This window comes from Convolutriloba macropyga, chromosome 7 (assembly GCF_964194025.1).
Source record: "Convolutriloba macropyga chromosome 7, txConMacr16.3, whole genome shotgun sequence".
NCBI lineage: Eukaryota > Metazoa > Xenacoelomorpha > Acoela > Convolutidae > Convolutriloba > Convolutriloba macropyga.
Genome location: NC_134474.1, coordinates 29,909,858 through 29,929,739, shown reverse-complemented (window position 1 = coordinate 29,929,739; position 19,882 = coordinate 29,909,858). Strand labels below are relative to the sequence as shown.

Genomic DNA, 19,882 nt, shown 5'->3' with positions numbered 1-19,882 from the left:
GGAGTCAAATTGGAGTGATGATTTTGGTCACGCCGCAACAGGAAGTGGAGCAAAAAAGTGAGTGGTTTTACAGCGTGAAATTTTTGCGCTCTAATTTTCAGGTAGTGGGAAAATGGGTTTAAGTTTGCTTTCTCGCTGGTTGTTTTTTGTTCACATGCGGCATTCTGACATTGATTTTAACTGTTTTTTTAGCTGTTTGGTTTTTTCTGATTTTTCTAAATGATTTTCCTAGTCCAATCATTGTCCATTCTAGGTATAGTTTTTTTAATTTAGTCAATGAAAATTCGAATTGTATGTCAGGACTTATCCTGCTGTTTTTTAAGTTTGTCAACAGGATTTTTGTTTTACGACCATATGACGTAACAATCACCCCTTCAATTCTGCTTTTTCTTCATTTCATTCGTTCATTCAACTTCAACTGAACTGCATGCGTGACGCCGTATTTTACTCTTAGTGAAAAATGTTTTTTTGTTGATTCGGTTGATTAAATTTTTGGTCAAACGTGACTTAACTCGCTCTCAAAAATGACTCAGAAATCGAATTGTCTCTGAAATTGACTTTTCTTTTAATTCGAAGAGAAACGGTCAAATGAGTGTGTTTCACTCGAACTGAAGGGTATTTAAGGGCAACTAATAGGTTCAGCAATAAGTTAAACCTAATCTTAAATTACAAAAGCCCAGAAATTTTTTTAAAAATTCTTTTTTGGTCTTTTTAATGGCCGCCGTCACTCTCTACGGCTATTTAGGCGCTCTTTTTAAAATTTGCTTTACCTTTTGATCACGTTTTTCGTTTTAAATAAGTAACAATTTTCACGTTTGACTTCTGTCTTACCCCACTCATTGTTTCAACTGAATGTATTTTAAGTTCTTTCATGCATTGAATTACGCAATCTAGTGAATTCTGTCGAAGTCAAAATCAAGAGACCGGATAAACCGATAGAGCCTGGTCATTAATTCATTGAGAATTAGGTTATCAAAGTTCATTAGAATCTTTGCGAGCTGAGAGTGGTATTAAGCTCTTTTATTAAGCCCTTACCATCTTTTTGAGACTGCAGATCTAAGAATCTTGTGCGGCTCTTTTCTGGCAATCTGCCAGCTATGTTTTGAAGTGTATTCATAAGCATAAAGTTATGTTTAATCATTCTCGTACGAAGTTTGAAGTACGTATTGTAAATGTATTTTTATATTCCTAATTTCAGCCTGACTTTTTTTGCTCTATAGTTTTCTCTTGCTTGAACGGATCTGACTTTCGTCAACGTCAACGAGATCAATCGGTAGCAGATGTGTTACTCCTTTATTATTTAGTTGGTCTCAAGTCGTACCGTTGTTTGAGCGGAAAGCGTCCGACGGCATATTTTTTCGAGTGAATTTACTGAAAGATTTCAGTATTTTTGACGGAATTGTTTTACGACTAGCGATGTTAGATAATAAGCTGTTTCATGGTTTCTGAAATTAATGGAAGGGTTATCAATATTTTGAAATTAATGGAATGGTTATTGTGATATTATTATCTTCAGAACCATTTGCTTCAGTCGAGACTATCTAGTATCCTTATTTCAGTCCTAAAACAGTTTCACTGGCTCATAAAGATCCATAAAACTTGAACATGATCATAATTTTCGAAAATCAGAAATTTGCAAAAACTTAGGTCATTAAGTTTTAGCATTTTTGTGATAAAATTTAAATTTTTTTGAATTTTCTTAAAATTATCATGTTCCAGGTTTATGGATCTCTATGAGCCAGTGAAATTGTTTAGGGACTGAAATTGGGATACTCGATAGTCTCTTGACTGAAGCTAATGGTTATTAATATTACGAACTTTAGCAAGATTTTTGTATTGTAGCCTGTTTGAGTAAGCCTAAGTGTTGTGATAAACTTACTAAATAGTCTCCAAGTGCACCCCGGAGGCTATTTATTTCTGTTTCAGCTTTTGATTGTTGTTATTTACTGTGGTTTCAGAGGCCGGACTTTGTTTGAGTAGCCCCATTTACCGGGGATTTCAGATTCCGGCGGAAGATATTAAACGAGAATTATCTACGATTCCATATTTGGTATCACGCATTTGGCGAGAGTTCTCCGCATCTGCTTGATTGTTTCCCTACGTTTTTTGCCATCCTAAATATTTCCCTTAGTCAAACATTTGGTGTGAGGGTTCTCCACATTTGCTTGGCTAATTAGTTTAGGCCCCTAGCGGCCACTTCCCTTAGTCCCCCTTTTATCCCAAGTTACAATGTTACCGCCGCCACCGCCCGAACCTATCTGCAATATTTGTAACGAGCCATGTACAAGTGAGTGCGTTTTGTGTCAAATGTAAGAAAATATATGTTCACTTTGGTTGTTTGGGAATTCCAAGTACCGCAAATATCAAAGGAATGATCTACTGGTTCTGTGGTGGTTGTACCCGTACTCCTAGCTTTACTGCAGAACTATCTGCTCTGGACAGAATTACGGCCGTTGAGAAAAAGCTCGATTGTGTTGATTCTGTGATCCGCGTAAAGCCCGGAAGTTGTTTTTATGAGAGCCGTTTCTTATTTCCGAGTTTTACCTCCGACTGTCTTGTCCCGACTTCCCCCCAGAACTCCTTCCGTCAACCTCGCGACTTGGTTCCCCCTCGTCGAGCCCTCCAAATCTCACCCACCATGGGGCTTCCACTCAGCTGACCCCCTGCTTATGCACGCCATAATGCTATCATCCCTAAGTTCGTAAGTACCCTTTAGCTATTACCAAAGCCAGCAGTTCGTTTGAAATTTGTTTTCCCCTTGTTCGGCCCTTGTTCATCTTGTGGGTTCAAATTTTTCGTGTAACACCATATTTGACTAAATCGCTAAAAATTACATATTTGATAAGCTTCTGTGCTTGTTTCCTGATTTCATTATTTTTTTACCCGCGTAAAGAGCTCGTAACTGAGAACATTCGTGTTTTTAAATCGCGTTCTGTGTCTATTTTTCTCTTCTTAATTAATTGCTCTCGAACAATGTTAGTAACAAGTGTATTAGAAGATGACCCCACTTAAATGCTTGACACCCCAATGCTTGCATCGCTAAGCGCCAGCTAGATACTACCGAAGCCAAACACTCGCAGATTGTTTAGGAGCATTTCGCGCGACGTCAGTGGGTTATCTTTTCCTTTTTCAAATTGTTCTATCGCATTTAAAATGCGAGATGAAAATGTCCTTGAGTTTAATTGATTGTCTCTGAGTTCATGTCTGTCGTGTGATAAAATTTTTGACTTTTGGGTTTCCGGTAGATTATCGATTAGTTTATTTCAAGTCTCATTGAGTGAATCCTGACATTAGAATCTATCGCATAGGTTAGGTAAATTCTGGTTGATGTATTACTTGAACTTTTTTACAAGCTTTGACTTATGATTTAGAACGTTGACTTCTTAGCTGGTAATTTTTAATAATTTGGAACCGAAGGTAAAATTCAAGGTCAAAATGTCATTTCGATAATATTTGATCCCAGCTGAGTCCCTTCTACCTTTCTAAACTAGTTCGCCTCCAAATTGCCGACCTCTGTCAAACCTTACACTTGCCTAACCCCCAAATATTTTCCTGGCCCCTGGGAGCCTATCTACCACCTGCGTACACCACCCACCTACTCTTTAACCGTACACCCTAAATACCTACCGCGAACCCCCTTACCATCCTACCACCTCCAACTGCACTACCTATACCCCATTTCGTACCTACCCCCAACACCTACCTACCTACCCCTTCCCAGCTTTGATCTCAAGCGACAGATATAGATCAGTTTTAAATTATGAAAATTGAAGATCAGTTAGTATGAAAGTTTTATTTTTACAATGTTGTATCGCAATTACCGCAGGTGGGACAAGATTACTGGTAACCTTTGTTGAAATTGAGGAAATTTTGCGCAGTCTTTCTCGTTTGTTTGGAATTTTTCCGCGTTATCGAGTCTAATTTGACATTATTTGACGAGTTTTTTTAGTTTCGTTTAAGCTCGAGTTTCCTAGTATTATACTCGCCCCAATTCTCTACTCAAATGAGTGAGGAGATAGTAAATGAAATTTTTTGCACCAAAGCCCTACTCCTCCAATGAGCGAGGAGTTAGTAAGTGGAATTTTTCACGAAGGAATTTGTGGCAGACGATGACGGGTTGGGGGGAGGGGGTGGGTAACGACTCTTATTTTTAAGATTCACTCATTGAAAGAAGGTAACTCCAATTTAAACTGTTTGATATCTTTAATCAAGTAAATTTGCGCCAAATGAATTTAAATTCCAAAAAATCCACTACTTAGTTTTTTAAATGAAGTGCTACGAAGGACAGACGATCTTTATTTACTCTCAAACAAAGATCGTAGCCATTTTCTACGTCCCAGCTTCTCAAGTTTCTGTCCTCAAAAACGGGATAAAGAGGTAAAACCCGGAGGTGGCTTTTTTATGAAGCCATTTCTTAATTCCGAATTTGACCCCGATTTGTCTTTCCCGATCCCTCCAGAACTCCTTCCGTCAACCTCGCGACTTGGATCCCCTCTTCCAGCCCTCCCAAGTCTCACCCCCATGGGACTCCAACTCAGCTGACCACCCTGCTTATGCAAGCAATAATGATATCATCCCTAAGTCCTATTAAGCTATTACCAAAGTCAGCCGGTCGTTTGAAATTAGTTTTCCCAAAGTTTTTCGACAATGTTTCATCTTGTGAGTTCAAAGTCTTCGTGTAACAGCATATGTGACTAAATCGCTAAAAGTTACGTACATCTGATAAGCTTCTATTCTTGTTTCCTTAATTTAATTTTTTTTCCACGTAAAGAGCTCGTAACTGAGAACATTTGTTTTTAAATTGCGTTCTGTGTCTACTGTTCCTGCAATTGGTAATTATTTGCTCTCAAAGAAAGTCAGTAACAATTGTATTAGAAGATGACCCCAGTTATAAGCTTGGCACCCCAATGCTTGCATCCCTAAGCGCCAGCTGGATACTACTGAAGCCAAACACTCGCAAGTTGTTTAGAAGCAATTGGCGCGACGTCAGTGGGTTATGTTTTCCTTCTGCAACTTGTTCTATCGCATTTAAAATGTAAGATGAAAGTGTCCGTGAGTTCAATTGTTTGTCTTTTAGTTCATGTCTGTAGTGCGATAAAATTATTGACTTCTGGGTTTTCGGTGGAGTGTAGATTAGTTTGTTGCAAGTCTCATTGAGTTAATCTTGACCATTGAATCTGTCCGAGAAGTTAGGTAAATTTTGGTTGATGTTTAACTCGAACTTTTCACTTTTGTTTACAAACATTGACTTATGATTTAGAACGTTGACTTCTTAGTTTGTAATTTTTATTAATTTGGAACTGAAGGTAAAATTCAAGGTCTAAATGTCATTTCGATAATATTTGATCCCAGCTGAGTCCCTTCTACCTTTCTAAACTAGTTCGCCTCCAAATTGCCGACCTCTGTCAAACCTTACACTTGCCTAACCCCCAAATATTTTCCTGGCCCCTGGGAGCCTATCTACCACCTGCGTACACCACCCACCTACTCTTTGACCGTACACCCTAAATACCTACCGCGAACCCCCTTACCATCCTACCACCTCCAACTGCACTACCTATACCCCATTTCGTACCTACCCCCAACACCTACCTACCTACCCCCTCCCAGCTTTGACCTCAAGCGACAGATATAGATCAGTTTTAAATTGTGAAAATTGAAGATCAATTAGTATGAAAGTTTTATTTTTACATTTTTGTATCGCAATTACCGCAGGTGGGACAAGATTACTGGTAACCTTTGTTGTAATTGAGGAAATTTTGGACATTGTCTTTCTCGTTTGTTTTGAATTTTTTCGCGTTATCGAGTCTAATTTGACATTATTTGACGAGTTTTTAAGTTTCTTTTTTTTTTAAGCTCGAGTTTCCTAGTATTATACTCGCCACAATTCTCTACTCCAATGAGTGAGGAGATAGTAAGTGAAATTTTTTGCACCAAAGCCCTACTCCTCCAATGAGCGAGGAGTTAGTAAGTGGAATTTTTCACGAAGGAATTTGTGGCAGACGATGACGGGTTGGGGGTGGGTAACGACTCTTATTTTTAAAATTCACTCAATGAAAGAATGTAACTCCAATTTAAATTGTTTGATATCTTTAATCAAGTAAAATTGCGGCAATTGAATTTAAATTCCAAAAGATCCACTACTTAGTTTTTTTGAATGAAGTGCTTCGAAGAAGGACAGAAGACCTTTAATTACTCTCAAACAAAGATCGTAGCAATTTTCTACGTCTCAGCTTCTCAAGTTTTTTTCCTCAAAAACGGGATAAAGGTAAAACCCGGAGGTGGCTTTTTATGAGTGCCATTTCCTAATTCCCAATTCGACCCCGATTTGTCTTTCCCGATCTCCCCCAGAACTCTTCCGTCAACCTCGAGACTTGGATCACCCTCTTCCAGCCCTCCCAAATCTCACCCCCCATGGGACTCCAACTCAGCTGACCACCCTGCTTATGCAAGCAATAATGATATCATCCCTAAGTCCTATTAAGCTATTACCAAAGCCAGCCGGTCGTTTGAAATTAGTTTTCCCTGTTTTTCGAGTTCAAAATCTTCGTGTAACAGCATATGTGACTAAATTGCTAAAAGTTACGTACATCTGATAAGCTTCTGTTATTGTTTCCTGATTTTATTTTTTTTATCCACGTAAAGAGCTCGTAACTGAGAACATTTGTTTAAATTGCGTTCTGTGTGTTCCTGCAATTGATAATTATTTGCTCTCAAACAAAGTCAGTAACAATTGTATTAGAAGATGACCCCAGTTATAAGCTTGGCACCCCAATGCTTGCATCCCTAAGCGCCAGCTGGATACTACCGAAGCCAAACACTCGCAGATTGTTTAGAAGCAATTCTCGCGACGTCAGTGGATTATGTTTTCCTTTTTCAACTTGTTCTATCGCATTTAAAATGCTAGATGCAAATGTCCTTGAGTTTAATTGTTTGTCTCTTAGTTCATGTCTGTAGTGCGATACAATTTTTGACTTTTGGGTTTCCGGTAGAGTATTGATTAGTTTATTTCGAGTCTCATTGAGTGAATCTTGACATTAGAATCTGTCCCAGAAGTTAGGTAATTTTTGGTTGTTTAATTATTCTCGAACAAAGTTTTAAGAAATTATTTTAAACGTGTTGGTCTTTTTACGTCTCAACGATGAGTATTGGGATTCTACAGGTTTTTTTAGCTGATGCAAGTTTGTTCGTTGCTTGAACTTTTGACTTTTGTTTACAAACATTTTATGATTTAAAACGTTGACTTCTCTTTTTGAACATTGGAGTTAAGCAATAGTTAGTTTGTATTTATTTAAAATTAGGAACTAAACGTAACATCCAGGGTAGGTGAGGTAAATTGAGAGTTTTTATTGGACGACTCTTCGAGCCATTTTAGGTATTATACCGGCTATGTTTTTTCTGCGATTTTCTGCCTGACTAGTTTTTCATCTGACGCATTTGACTTTTCGTCCTTAAAAATAGGATAAACAGGTCAGTGAGGGACGGGAAGTTGTCCGTGAGTTATAATGTTTGTCTTTTGGCTTTCAGGTCGGTTGTGCGACAAATTTGTGACTTTCAGGTTTCCGATAGAGTATCGCTTTGTCAACCGATTAGTTTGTTTTAAGTCTCATGGAGTAAATCTTGACCTTAGAAACTGTCCCAGAATTTAGGTAAATTTTGTTGATGTGTAATTGCTCCTGAACGAAGCTGGAAGCAATTATTGTAAACATGTTGGCCTTTTTACTAGTCAAAGAGGAGTATTGGGATTCTACAGTTTTTTTGCTGCAAGTTTATTCATGACTTGAACTTGTTTTTTTGCCTGCGAACTTTGACTGCTGTTCTAGAACGGTGACTTCTGTTTTTGAACATTGGATTGTAGCAGTAGCTTAGTTTGTAATAGAGAATAATTAGAAACTGATAGTAAAATTCAAGATGAAAAGGTCATTTCGATAATTTTTGATCCCATATAGGTGCCTCGTTGCTATCTAAACTAGCTCCCCATCCAACTACCGACCCCTGCCAAACCCTGCACTTACCTAGCCTCCCAACATTTCCTCACCCCTGGGAACCTATCTACCAACTGCGTACACCACCCTTCTACCCTTTGACTCTACACCCAAAATCGATACCTCAAACCCCCTTGCCAACCTAGCACCTTCAACTACACTACCTACCTCTAATTTTCTACCTACCTTGAGCATCTATCTACCTACCCCCTCCTTCCTTCCTATCTTCCCGCACATTCCAACCCCGCACCCAACTTTCGCTCCCAGCCACTTCAGCCCGCCCACCGACCTTCATTGCTAACTAAAAATTGGTTGTTTCTAACTACAATATTGCTTAGGTTTTTTGTTTTCGATAGAAATAAGTAGGGTTTATTTAAGTAGGTTTTTTCGAGTTGTTTCCGGTATTCTACCGGCTATGTTTTTTCCGCAAAAATTTGCTTGACCATTTGACGTTTCGAGTGAGTTTTGCGCCTTGACTTCGTTTTGCGTGATTTAAATTTCTCCATCATTCACAATTTGAAGCAGCTGAACTGAAAGAGCGGCAGTTCACTGCTAAAATTCAAATGAAAAATGCGCCGAAATTGATGTCTTTTTTCACTTTAATTTTTCTTAGAGTTTATAATGGTATACACTAACCTCTAATGACGTCATTCGAAGCCCTCTTAGCAGTTTTAGTTACTCACCCCCCTCCCCGAACGCTGCAATAGGTTTGAGCTCCCGCTAGTCTTTCGAGATTAATTTTTCCGACGCTAAGCGGTGATATTTTAGCTGTTATTTACGTTTCTGTCGGCGTTTTTTGAGTGCGCAATGAAACTTTCTCTTTTCTTGCTTTTTTCGTGGTTTATTGGTTAGATTTTAGAAGTTAATGATTGCCATAGTGTTTAAGATTCTTGGGCTTTTTTCCATTTATGACTTTGTCTCTTGTATATAAAGCAAGGGTTCTGTTTTGCTGTGTTTTAGTTCGTTGTTGAGAGTTTAATTCGTGATAATTCTAGATTTGGATTCAGTTTCGCAACAATGGGTTTGACAGCAAGCCCAAGAATTTCAATAAAATTTTTCGGAATTTTAAATGTGGAAAGTTGTCTTCGGACACCTGGATTAATTCGACTATGATTTTTATGTGTCAACCAAATCTTTTCTCAAAGCTGGTCAAGAAAAAGTTCATTACGAGGGCTTTTTGACTAAAGGTAACATCCAAGGTAAAAAGGTTATTTCGATAATTTTTGATCCCATATGAGTCCCTCCTACCTTTCTAAACTACCTCCCCACCCAACTACCGACCTCTGTCAAATCCTACACCTACTCAACCCCCAAACATTTTCTTCCTCCCCACTGGGAACCTATATACCACCTGCGTACACAACTCACCTACTCTGACAGTACACCCTAATTACCTAGCGCAAACCCCCTTACCAATCCACCACCTCCAACTACACTGCCTCTACCCCATTTCGTACCTACCCCCAACACCCATCTACCTACCCCCTCTCAATTGCCTACCCTCCAACCCCGCACCCAACTTTCGCCCCCAGGCGTCTTAGGCCCCCACCAACCCACATTCATACCTAGAAAATGGCTGTTTCTAGCTATATAATGCTTTTGTTTTTGTTTTTCGATATTTCTCAAATAGGTAGGATTGATTTAAGGAGTTTTATTAGTCTCTTGCGGTAATCTACCGGCTATGTTTTTTAAGCCACCTTTTCGCTTGACAGTTTTGACGTTTCGAGATACTTTTGTGCCCTTTTTTTCCATTTTGCGTAATTTAAATCTCTCTCATTCAGAATTTTAAGCAGCTGAACTCAGGTACTGGCAGTTCACTACTAAAAGTCAAATGAGAAGAGCGGCGAAATTGTTGTCTTTTTCACTTTAATTTTTCTTAGAGGTTATTATGGTATGCAAGAACCTCTAATAACGTCATTTGAAGCCCTCTTAGCAGTTTTAGTTACTCCCCCCCCCCCCCCCGAATGCTGCAATAGATTAGAGCTCCCGTTAGTCTTTCGAGATTAATTCTTCCGACTTTAAACAGTGATGTTTTAGCTGTTATTTACGTTTCTGTCGGCGTTTTTTGAGTGCGCAATTAAACTTTCTCTTTTGCTTTTTTTCGTGACTTAATGGTTAGATTTTAAGAAGTTAATGATTGACATAGTGTTAAAGATTCGTTGGCTATTTTTCCATTTATGACTGTTTGTCTCTTGTATATAAAGCAAGGTTTCTGTTTGCCTGCAGTTTAGTTCGTTTTTTTGAGGTTAATTCGTGATAATTCTAGTTCTGGATTCAGGTTCGCAACAATGGCTTTGACAATAAGCCAAAGATTTTTGATATATTTTTTTTTGTATTTTTAAAGTGGAAAGTTACTTCATTCGGATTCCTGGATTATTTTTGACTCTTATTATTTTCAGTTGAAACATTTCCTGTAGTTTTATTAGGGATTTATTGATGTTTCTTTTTTGGATATTTGTTATATAGGTGAGGTAAGTTTAGAGATTATATTGAACGACTCTTCGAGTCGTTTCCGGTATTCTGTCGGCTTTGTTTTTATGCGTTTTTTTTGCTCTGGAATAAACAGGTAGCGCCCAGAGGGCATCAGGTCTTCTTAGAGTTTTTCAGCTGACTAGTCTCCAAGTATGCATGAGATTGAGGGAAATTTTTTTGAGACGTATACTCACTTCACACCCCTCCCCTCATTTTTCTATGCCCGACTTAATTATCGGCACTAGAATTAGGGTATGGGAAAAGAGGCTTCAAAACAATCGGTTAATTATTTTTTACATGTCAAATTAATGTCACGTTTTTTATGGCACCTGTGATGCCCAGAAATTCTTGATATAAAATAGAAAGCGTGACTATTTAAATTTAAATTGGTGATTTTTACTTTTGATGTTTACGATTGAATGAATTCGACCTTCAAAATTTTAAGTACAATTTAGTATTATTTCTTAGCCAATCATTAGAAATGATCATATTTAATTTGTCGCTGTTGTGTTAAAGGAAACTCCGCTGGTCGGAGACGCCATATTGCAGTTTGCAGAGGAGATATCCCTGGACCCCTATGTCAGTTTTGCAGAGAATATCGCAGAAGACCAACAGGCTACAGTAGACTACTTGAACAGATACAATGAATTCTTGCAATCATACAAATCGATACAGCAATATTTCGAGAAAACTAAAGTAAGAAGCTGTTCGTAACTTTTTTGTACAGGGCAGCTCCAACTTAGTTGGATAGATATACTGCCAGTGGCTTGAGGAAAGGCGACGTGATAATTGAAGTTTGCATTATTGACCACGAAGCGACAGCTTGACTGATGGTATTATACGCTACGAAAAGGCTGCTATCGAGTTCTGCATAATATAGGATTTTCGCGTGGAGTATTGATTTTCGTGTATTTTGATGTATTGAATGGTTTAAGGAGAATTTGAATTAGAGAATACGTCCCGGCTAGTAAAAGGCGATTCTCGTTTTTCTATATTCATGAATTTGCATTGTTATGGAGAAACTTTATGCATTGCAGTACTATTGGTTATTGTTTTGGCTACTAGTAGTAGGCGATTGGGTAGCATTACTTGGTTAATTCGTAATACCCTATTATAGTCTACCTGATAATCGTATTTATCGAATTTTATTGTTGCCTTCTCAGTTTCTTGTCTGTTTGTGATGACAATCCAATGTGAGAAAATTCTATTGCCTCGTTAAAAATGATTCGGGTTGTTTCCTCACCCTTCCATGGGCATATTTTCCCGCTAGCGTGGAGGCGCTAGTGGAGTCGTTCTCTTTGGTTTTTTTGGTAAGAAATTAATTCTGTTTTTCTCGTTTGAGGCAATAGATTATGATCTGATTATGATTGAGATCTGACAGACAAATTGTTTTTTACGGTTTCAGTTTGTTGGTTTGAATGGTTTTCGAAACTTCTGCCGTTGCTGTAGGAGTTTTTTTAAATATCGTTTGGAGTTTTGCTCTTATCAATTGGCTCATCTCTAGGACAACTAGGATACAAAGTAGTTCCACATTAGTATATCAGCGAGTCGTATAATGCTAGTTTGCGTTCAGAAATGGTATGTGCCTGGATAATTTAAACAAGAAGATACCTATGCTTCTGTGTGGGACTCCAAATGTTCTATTGTTCGCATTTAAAATGCATGAAAGGCATCACATCACGGTATTGACGAAGCTATTACAGAAACCTTTGCAGTTACTTCTATCATAGTCTCAGTTTGAAACAATTTTCTATCTTTGATGTTATTGACTCTGCTTATTCGTTCGATCCTCTCTCTGATCTTTTTCTTTTTGAGACGTTGATTATTTGAACAGTTTCAAAGACCGTTTTTTTTCCTCTCAAATATTTACTTGTTGAAATATCAGAGAAAATTATTATTTGATGTCCCTTATCTCCAAGAAACTCTAACCAACTGTGATAGTCCTCGGGTACATTAGAAGCAAATAGGATATGATTGCTATTAGTAAAAATTTAGAGTGTAAACAAAACTTTTCGAAGCTCAGCGAAAGTGAAGGTCCAAAATGAAAAAGTTAATTTTCCTGTCAAGTCTTTTTTTGATTCACGTAGGCATTACATTGTGGATCATCAAAGAAATGTGATCCAATTAGCAATACTTCTGTTCTCCTATTTTGATTGAGAAAAAGAAAGACATGAAAAGGGGAAAAAAACAAGAGGGGGGTTTAAAGATAGTTATATTTCCTTTTAAAAACGCGGCTTGAGTGCCCATTGAAGCTATGTCGTATGTTATCATTTTTTTCGGATCCGGTTTCGATAAGTGTTGTCAAGAAGTATTCTGATGAAATCATTTTTCAAAACTCTTCGATGCAGCTAAAGTGAATATCCCAATTCAACAAATCAAATCAAATTGTGCTTAAACAAACAAACAAACAAACAAACAAGACATAAAATCACAAAATGAATAGCAAATTTTAAAAATCTCATTTTTTCAAATTGAGAAAAGGGCAATTTTACGGGGTCATGGTTTAACTAAATTTGACTCACATAAAGAGCAAATCAACTAATATGAATCACTACGCAACGTTATCTAATTTACTGTCCAATGAGTTTTGGGACACAAAATGTCAGTCTAGTTTCAATTTGTTTGATAATGAAGTTCTCAGAAAATTAACTTATTTATCAGAAATGTATCGAAAACGAAAAATGCTCAACATCGCCAAGCATTTGTCTGCAATCTGTTTTCGAAAAAAGAGGAATTCCAAATTTTTATGTCAAAATCTAGACACATATTTTATCATGAGTAAAATAAGAGTGAAACTAGTATAAAAATCTCTTTTTCAAAAATTGCAAGAACCATCAGTGATGCCAGATATTGTTTTCACAAATTAAGTCCAATTGTCAAATTTAAACATAAGTGAATACGATGGTGTGTATTATATGTTGAAGCCCAATTACTGGGATTTTTATTGGAAATTTGCACTTGTAGCAAGAAGTTTCTGTTCTGCTTTGTTTATTGTATTTAAATACTTCAATTACCTATTTTGTCAGATTTTGTTAATCATTTTGTATTCACACAATTGGTGTGCGTGTTCTCTACATCTATCAGGCTAAGATTAAAAATCTTCTCCCATTTATTGTTCCAACCTCCAAATTTGGTTGGGATTATGAAGTGTATGCTACCATGACTTTTTGTCAAGTCAATTTTGGCTGATCGACATCTTTCACGGAGAGATTAAAAAAGTGGGATTATTGAAAAATGAATCGGTCGTTGAAGAGATCTTTAAAAAAAGATTTTCTTGCTGATTCTTTTGAAATTTTTAGATTTCCTTGCTGAGCAACTGCTGTTTAAAAGAACTATGCGATTGAGTAAAAATTGAATTTAACCTTCAAGTCCCAACGATGTGCCAAAGTGACTATAATGGGGCAAATTTAGTTAATGCAAAACGAATTCTTGTTTGAGAAAGTTAACACTCAATATTCGTAAGTGCAATCCAAAAATTTTAAAAATAAGCGCATTGTTTTTGCCTGTGCATATGACCAATTCAGTTTAAAAACCAAGCAGAAAGAAATAATTTAGGGGAAAACTAGCAATTTTGTCATGGAAATTTTGTTGATAATTTCGACAAATCGCAGCTACAAAAATCATTGGAAAAAGGAAAGAGTTAACATGGTTTTGAATGGCGAACTTATGCGGTATATAACAAAAAAAGCGGACACGAAAAAACAGCAAAACTCCGAAAATATTTAACGGTATTTATGAATTCAGAGGCTAAAATTTTTTTTGTGCAAGCGTTGGACTTCAAATTGTTACCAATTGCTCTCGTCTTCTTTGCTCTCATACCTCTTTTGGAAGCTCAAAATGATCCGAAAAATGGGGGTAACACACATCCATCTTGCAAAAAAGTTTTAGCTGTTCGTTTCCATGTTTTAGGTTTTCAGATTAGACTTAGAATGCAATGTTGCTAATCCATGCGTATTTTGGAATGCTGTTCCTAGAAAAGACATATATCTAAGCATTGTTTCAATCTTTAACAATTTTTTTGAATTGAGATTTAAAAACTTTTTTCTGTGCCACAGTTGGACTTCAAATTGTTATCAATTGCTCTCGTCTTCTCTGCTCTGATACCTCTTCACTGGAGAAGAATGATTTTAATAGGTTGGAACACTTCTAAATATTGGAAAAGAAGAAATGTGAGTTTAATGTTTGCTACAAGTACTGAGTGTTTTTGCTGTCAAAACTGAAACTCTAATAGTCCGCCTGAATCCAGTAGCAAGCTTAAAATGGTCAGGAAAAGCTCAACTTGAAAAACGAGAGAATGGCAATAATTTTCAACAGACTTGTTGTGATGACATTGTAAAATCATTCCGATTGAAATAAATTGTCCAATACTTATTTGTTTTCAAACCAATTTTTCTTGCCACAATATACAAAACAAATAACTTGCACCCAGCAAAAATCTGACTGCAAGTACAATAAACAAAAGCAAAACCGATAAGCGTTTGAAAAACGGAAGTCAGCAAAAAATACTTTGGCATTGACGCTCACAATTTTCGGATGCGGAAACTAAACCAGTGCTTCACTAGAAAACTTCATTGGCCCAAAAAGTGAGATAAGTTCGAAAATGACTAAACTGTATGTTCAAAGTTACAATGCTAACCACAAGTTTGTGTTAAGGTTATCTTTTCCAATATCTATACGTGAAATTATGGACACAAAAAGAAGATGATTTGGATTGCCGAAGAGCCTTTTGAATTGTAATCATTGTCAATTGAAGTGATTTCACAGAAGACTAAAAACGGATTTCCAGCATTTGGTGCTTAAGAACTTTAACTTGAGGAATTGAACGTCCGAACTTTTATAAAGGGCCTTCCATCAACGTCACACATTACGAACTGGAAAGATTTCTGAAGCCATTTTTTGGACTTAAATTGAACTTATTTCCAACTACGATGTTGATTTCTTCCTCTTTTGGGAGCTCAAAATGATTGGAAAAAGGGTGTAACACACATCTTGCAAAAAATGATAGCACCAATACTATCCAATTCTTTAGGTTTAGAACAAAAAATAGAGGCGCAATAAATGCCGGCTTAAAGACAACGGAGGCTATCAATGAGGTTTATTTGATTTATTTTCGGTAAGAATTTGAGATTCATAATTTTTCGAAAAATGGATCTTGTATTTTGAAGCATTCTAGCCGTCAATCGGTCAAGCTAAATTTCTTGGGTGTGAAGAGAAAAGTTGTTTGTCGATTTGATCACAAAAACGTTTTCGAAGTCTTCGTTTTAGTTGCAGAAAGCTAACAGGTTTTTTTAAGGTTTTGGCTTTTAAATTTTAGATATTGAGCTGCTAAAAAACTTCAAGAGCTTGGAATTAATATCAAAATAAAAAACCATTCTGTGTGGCTCTTCTATCTTGGAAGAAGGATCAAGTTGAACAACTTGAAGTTTTTGTTAACACTTTTAATTGTTCCATTCCATGTTTCAGGGGTTTTCTGATTAGATTTAGAATTCAAATGTTGCTTATCCATGAGTATTTTGGAATGCTGTTGCTTGAGAAGACATAGCTAAGCAATGTTTCGATCTTCACGGTATATATGAATTGAGAGTCTATTTTTTTGCCACAGTTAGACTTCAAATTGTTACCAATTGCTCTCGTCTTCTCTGCTCTCATACCTCTTCATTGAAGAAAATGATTTTAATAGTTTGGAACAGTTCCTGTGCGAAGCGCAGCTGGTGCCCATTCTCCTTGTTCATCTTAGTTGCTAAGTTCCTGGGGTTGTTCCTGTAGTGACCATGCGATCGCCCCAGGAAAACGAAATCAGCCTACTGCAAAAAAAGCTTGAGGTAATTGAAGACAGCGTACTAGTTTGATGGGAGATGCAAAACAATTGGGAAGCTGCATGCTGGTTGTCAGCTTTCACTCGTCAATATGTGGAAGTTTCGAGTTTCTTCGAAATCCATAAAAGGCCGTGGCAAAGACGCAATGTTCAAATTATTCTGGTGTTGGCAAATCAGTGCTGTATTTATCTTCAGCTATCTTTGGGTGGTTCTGATAGTTACGTATTTAAAAACGTGCAAGCATGAAATGTTGTGCATCGGCAAATATTTTGGTGATTAATAACTGACGTCTTGGTCCGCAGCATTTTCAGAATTTTGGCTTCTTTTTTTCTGCTCTTTAGTTTTTTTTCTGTAGAATAATTGTTTTTTTTTTCTGTAGAATATTGATGCAATGCCATTTGGTTTTAGTTTGCACCGATCATCACTTAAATTGCTTAACGTGTTAAACAGGAATCGTTACTTTTCCGGTAAACGTATCCGATTTTTTCTTTTTAATTCATCATCAAGCTAAATTGAACGAGACACTTGAACGGGCCATCATCTCAATATTGCTCTTCCACAGTCAAATTATGTGAATGTGTTTGTACAAGTTATTTTGAAGATGCTGAATGGCTGCTGGAAACAATTTATTACTATTCTGAGTGCTATTTTCGGAAATTTTAACGGATAAATAACAAAATTATTTATTCGAGCGTATTGCTCGTTGAAAATTTTGTTTAGTTGTAATTTGATTTTACAGAGGGAGCTTGGCTACTGTGCTGCTGAGGTGTACAGGTATGTGCTGCCGAGACTTATGTACAACCTGGTGTCCCACGCCGCCAACTATTTTGAACGATTCAATGTAAGTCAAAGTTTTGTGCAATTTGTTGACGGCATCGTTATATAGCTGCCTGTAAAATTAAATTGGGCCCAAAAAGAATGTCTAAATACGCTGTTTTCCATTTCGACCGATTCTGAATCACCTCATTATTAAATTGTAAATATAATAGACTCATCGTAGATGAGATGCAAATCGTTCAAAACCTGATTTTACCGGTAATAATTGGAGACAATCGATATTGTGGCTCGAAAGGTCCTCAATTAAGAAGGAAAGAAATGGAGTCATCAATATTTATAGATCAGCTTAAAAGCGCAGTGGGCTGATTCTAAGGCTCAAAGGATTGAAAAGAAATCGTCTAGATTTTTAGATCAGCTTAAAAGCGCAATGTGCTGATTTTAAGGCCCTAATGATGACTAGTCCAGACGAGTCAGACAAATACAACATTAACGAGGCGTTAATCTGTTTGAAACGAGGACTCACACACTTGCGCAAGATGGCAGACCTGCTTCCCAAGAGGGAGGTCTACTTCCGTTTCGTTCCTAAGCCCATCGATCAGGAGTCACGGCGGAGGGTTGACGAGTTTGTCAAAAGTCTCTCAGGTGTCGATGAAGAGACGAGAAAGAGGATGTTCAATTCTGGTGAAATTATCATGGGTTCGTTTGTTGAATAAGAGAAGATTTTTAAATAAGAAGGTTCGAATAATTCTGCAGATGGCGCAAAATGTTCTCACATTTGTATTTGACCTCATACAATGGCATCATAATTACATTGGATAGGCTGCAAGAAAAGTTAATACATTCATTCAATTAGCCTCCGCAAGTTTTTTTTTACGAGACAGAAGTTGAAAAAACGTGTTAAGAAGTATCCAAAGTGGTCAAACAGAATTTTTGCCTAAATTATACGCGTAGGTTCGCACTGCGGATTAAAAGGTTAATATTAATTGCTCTCGAACGAAGTTTGAAGCATTTATTGTTAACATGTGTCTTTGTTATTGTTATGCAAGATTTTTGCTTCACCTTTTTCTTGAACATTCTTTCGATTTCACTTCTCGAGTAACTTTTGCCAGCTTGACTTTTAAATTTTTTTGAACGATTTTAATTGCTCGGACTCAGAAATTAAGTCTGCTGCTGAAATAAAAGCGATTTTTAGCCAAGTCTTTACATCGCCCTTGAAGGGTAGTGGATAATGTCCCCGACTCTCATCCGAACTCCTTCCTAGTCAGAAGTATAGTATCAAAACAGTTTCTCTAATCTGTGCCCCTTCTAAATTGTGCCTTACCAGTCATTTGCAAAAATGCAAATGTTGTCAAATTTCAAAAATATTCTGTCATATCTATTGGCTGCACAGCATCAGTTCCCTGCCTTTTTCAAATTTGACACTCCTAGAGCCTTTGAAGATTTGTTTCCAAATTTTGTGAACTTCTCGCAACCAAAAGGTGCTCAATGAGATTAGCAAAAGTAAAAAAACTGCTGTGGTTTGGTTCTCAAAATTACTGGAGAGAGAAATTACCCAAGGTCTGGATGACTAATGTATTTTTTTTCATAATTATTGAAAGAAATGTGACAGTCCCAAGGTCTTCTCAGCCGGCGATTATATCGGCCCAATTTTTACGACTCGAAAAGGTGTAATGGCAATATTTTTAAATCGATGACTTTTATTTTAAGAAGATGTGTTTTAGAGGACATCAAATGCCGCACGTGAAAAGAAGTGTTTAGGTCAGTCTGTTGACCAAGAATGAAAAGCAGAGAGAATTGAGAGATGTTTTTTGTTCATGTCATTCTGATAGGGGGCAACAAAAGAAGGCGAAAAAAATCCCCAAGTTAGCGATATTTTTTGATCGCGTGCGACATTTCCAAAGCGTAATTTTAGTATAAACTCTTCCAGACAAGGTTTTTGCTGCAGTTATTCTCTCTAGTAATATTACGTTTTGAAGCCTTTCTGACCACATGAAGCAAGTATTAGAATTTTAGATGCAGTTTCTGCTATCTTGTCCTGCTCACCGTTTTTTAGCAGTTTTTGTAATTGTCTTCAATTTTCAATGCTTTTAGAGGAATTTTTGGATGAAATTGTTCTATTGCTTCTGGTAATCTTTAGATTTGTTTATAGCTGTGAGCTGAGCGTATCTATATTGCGGTCCTCTTGGTTTTTTACAATTCAAAGATTTTGAATTGTATTGGGGCGCTGTCCTTTTTTCAAGATCTGTTCACACATTTTCATGATTTTTGAAGTCAATTTGGAGGAGTGATTTTGGTCACGCCGAAACAGGAAATGGAGCGAAAAAGCGAGTGGTTTTGCGGTGTGAATTTTTTTTGGTCTAATTTTAAAGTAGAGTGAGAAAACGGTGTTTGAACAAAAATTCGCTTTCTCGCTAGTGGTTTTTTTGTTCACATGCGGCAATTTCACTTTGATTTTTACTGTTTTCGATTTTTTGGATTGGATTTTTTTCTAAATGGTTTTTCCAATACATTGATAGTCCGTTCTAAGTCTATCTTTCTGTTTAGTCAATGAAAATTCTCTGAATTGCACGTCAGAACTTGTCCTGCTATGTTTTTTGTTTCGTCGTCTGACGCTCTTTTTTCCGTTTTACATTTGTTCATACAGCAAAGCTGAAAAAGTAAAAGTTTGCGAATGACTTCTTCCTCTTACTAATGGCATTTGCGCGCGTGAAGTCATTTCTCACTCGCTTTAGCGAAAGTTTTTAGGTTATTTGCGTGATTAGATTTTGATCATACGTGACTTACTTCACTCAATAAAATGACTTTTGCACTTTTTAATTTGAATTTGTTTGA

At 36.9% G+C, this 19,882-nt stretch overlaps 1 protein-coding gene across 3 annotated transcripts in view; it reads left to right on the top strand.

Moving 5' to 3' along the window:
• The window catches only part of LOC142342761 (son of sevenless homolog 1-like), a 129,502-nt gene that overhangs the window by 2,739 nt on the left and 106,881 nt on the right, over positions 1-19,882 (top strand). For all 3 annotated transcript variants that reach the window (XM_075394304.1, XM_075394303.1, XM_075394302.1), the window contains exons 7-9: positions 10,974-11,153; positions 17,013-17,114; positions 17,494-17,746. In XM_075394304.1, the coding sequence (XP_075250419.1) occupies positions 10,974-11,153; positions 17,013-17,114; positions 17,494-17,746 (535 nt within the window). The remainder of the gene's footprint in view (positions 1-10,973; positions 11,154-17,012; positions 17,115-17,493; positions 17,747-19,882) is intronic.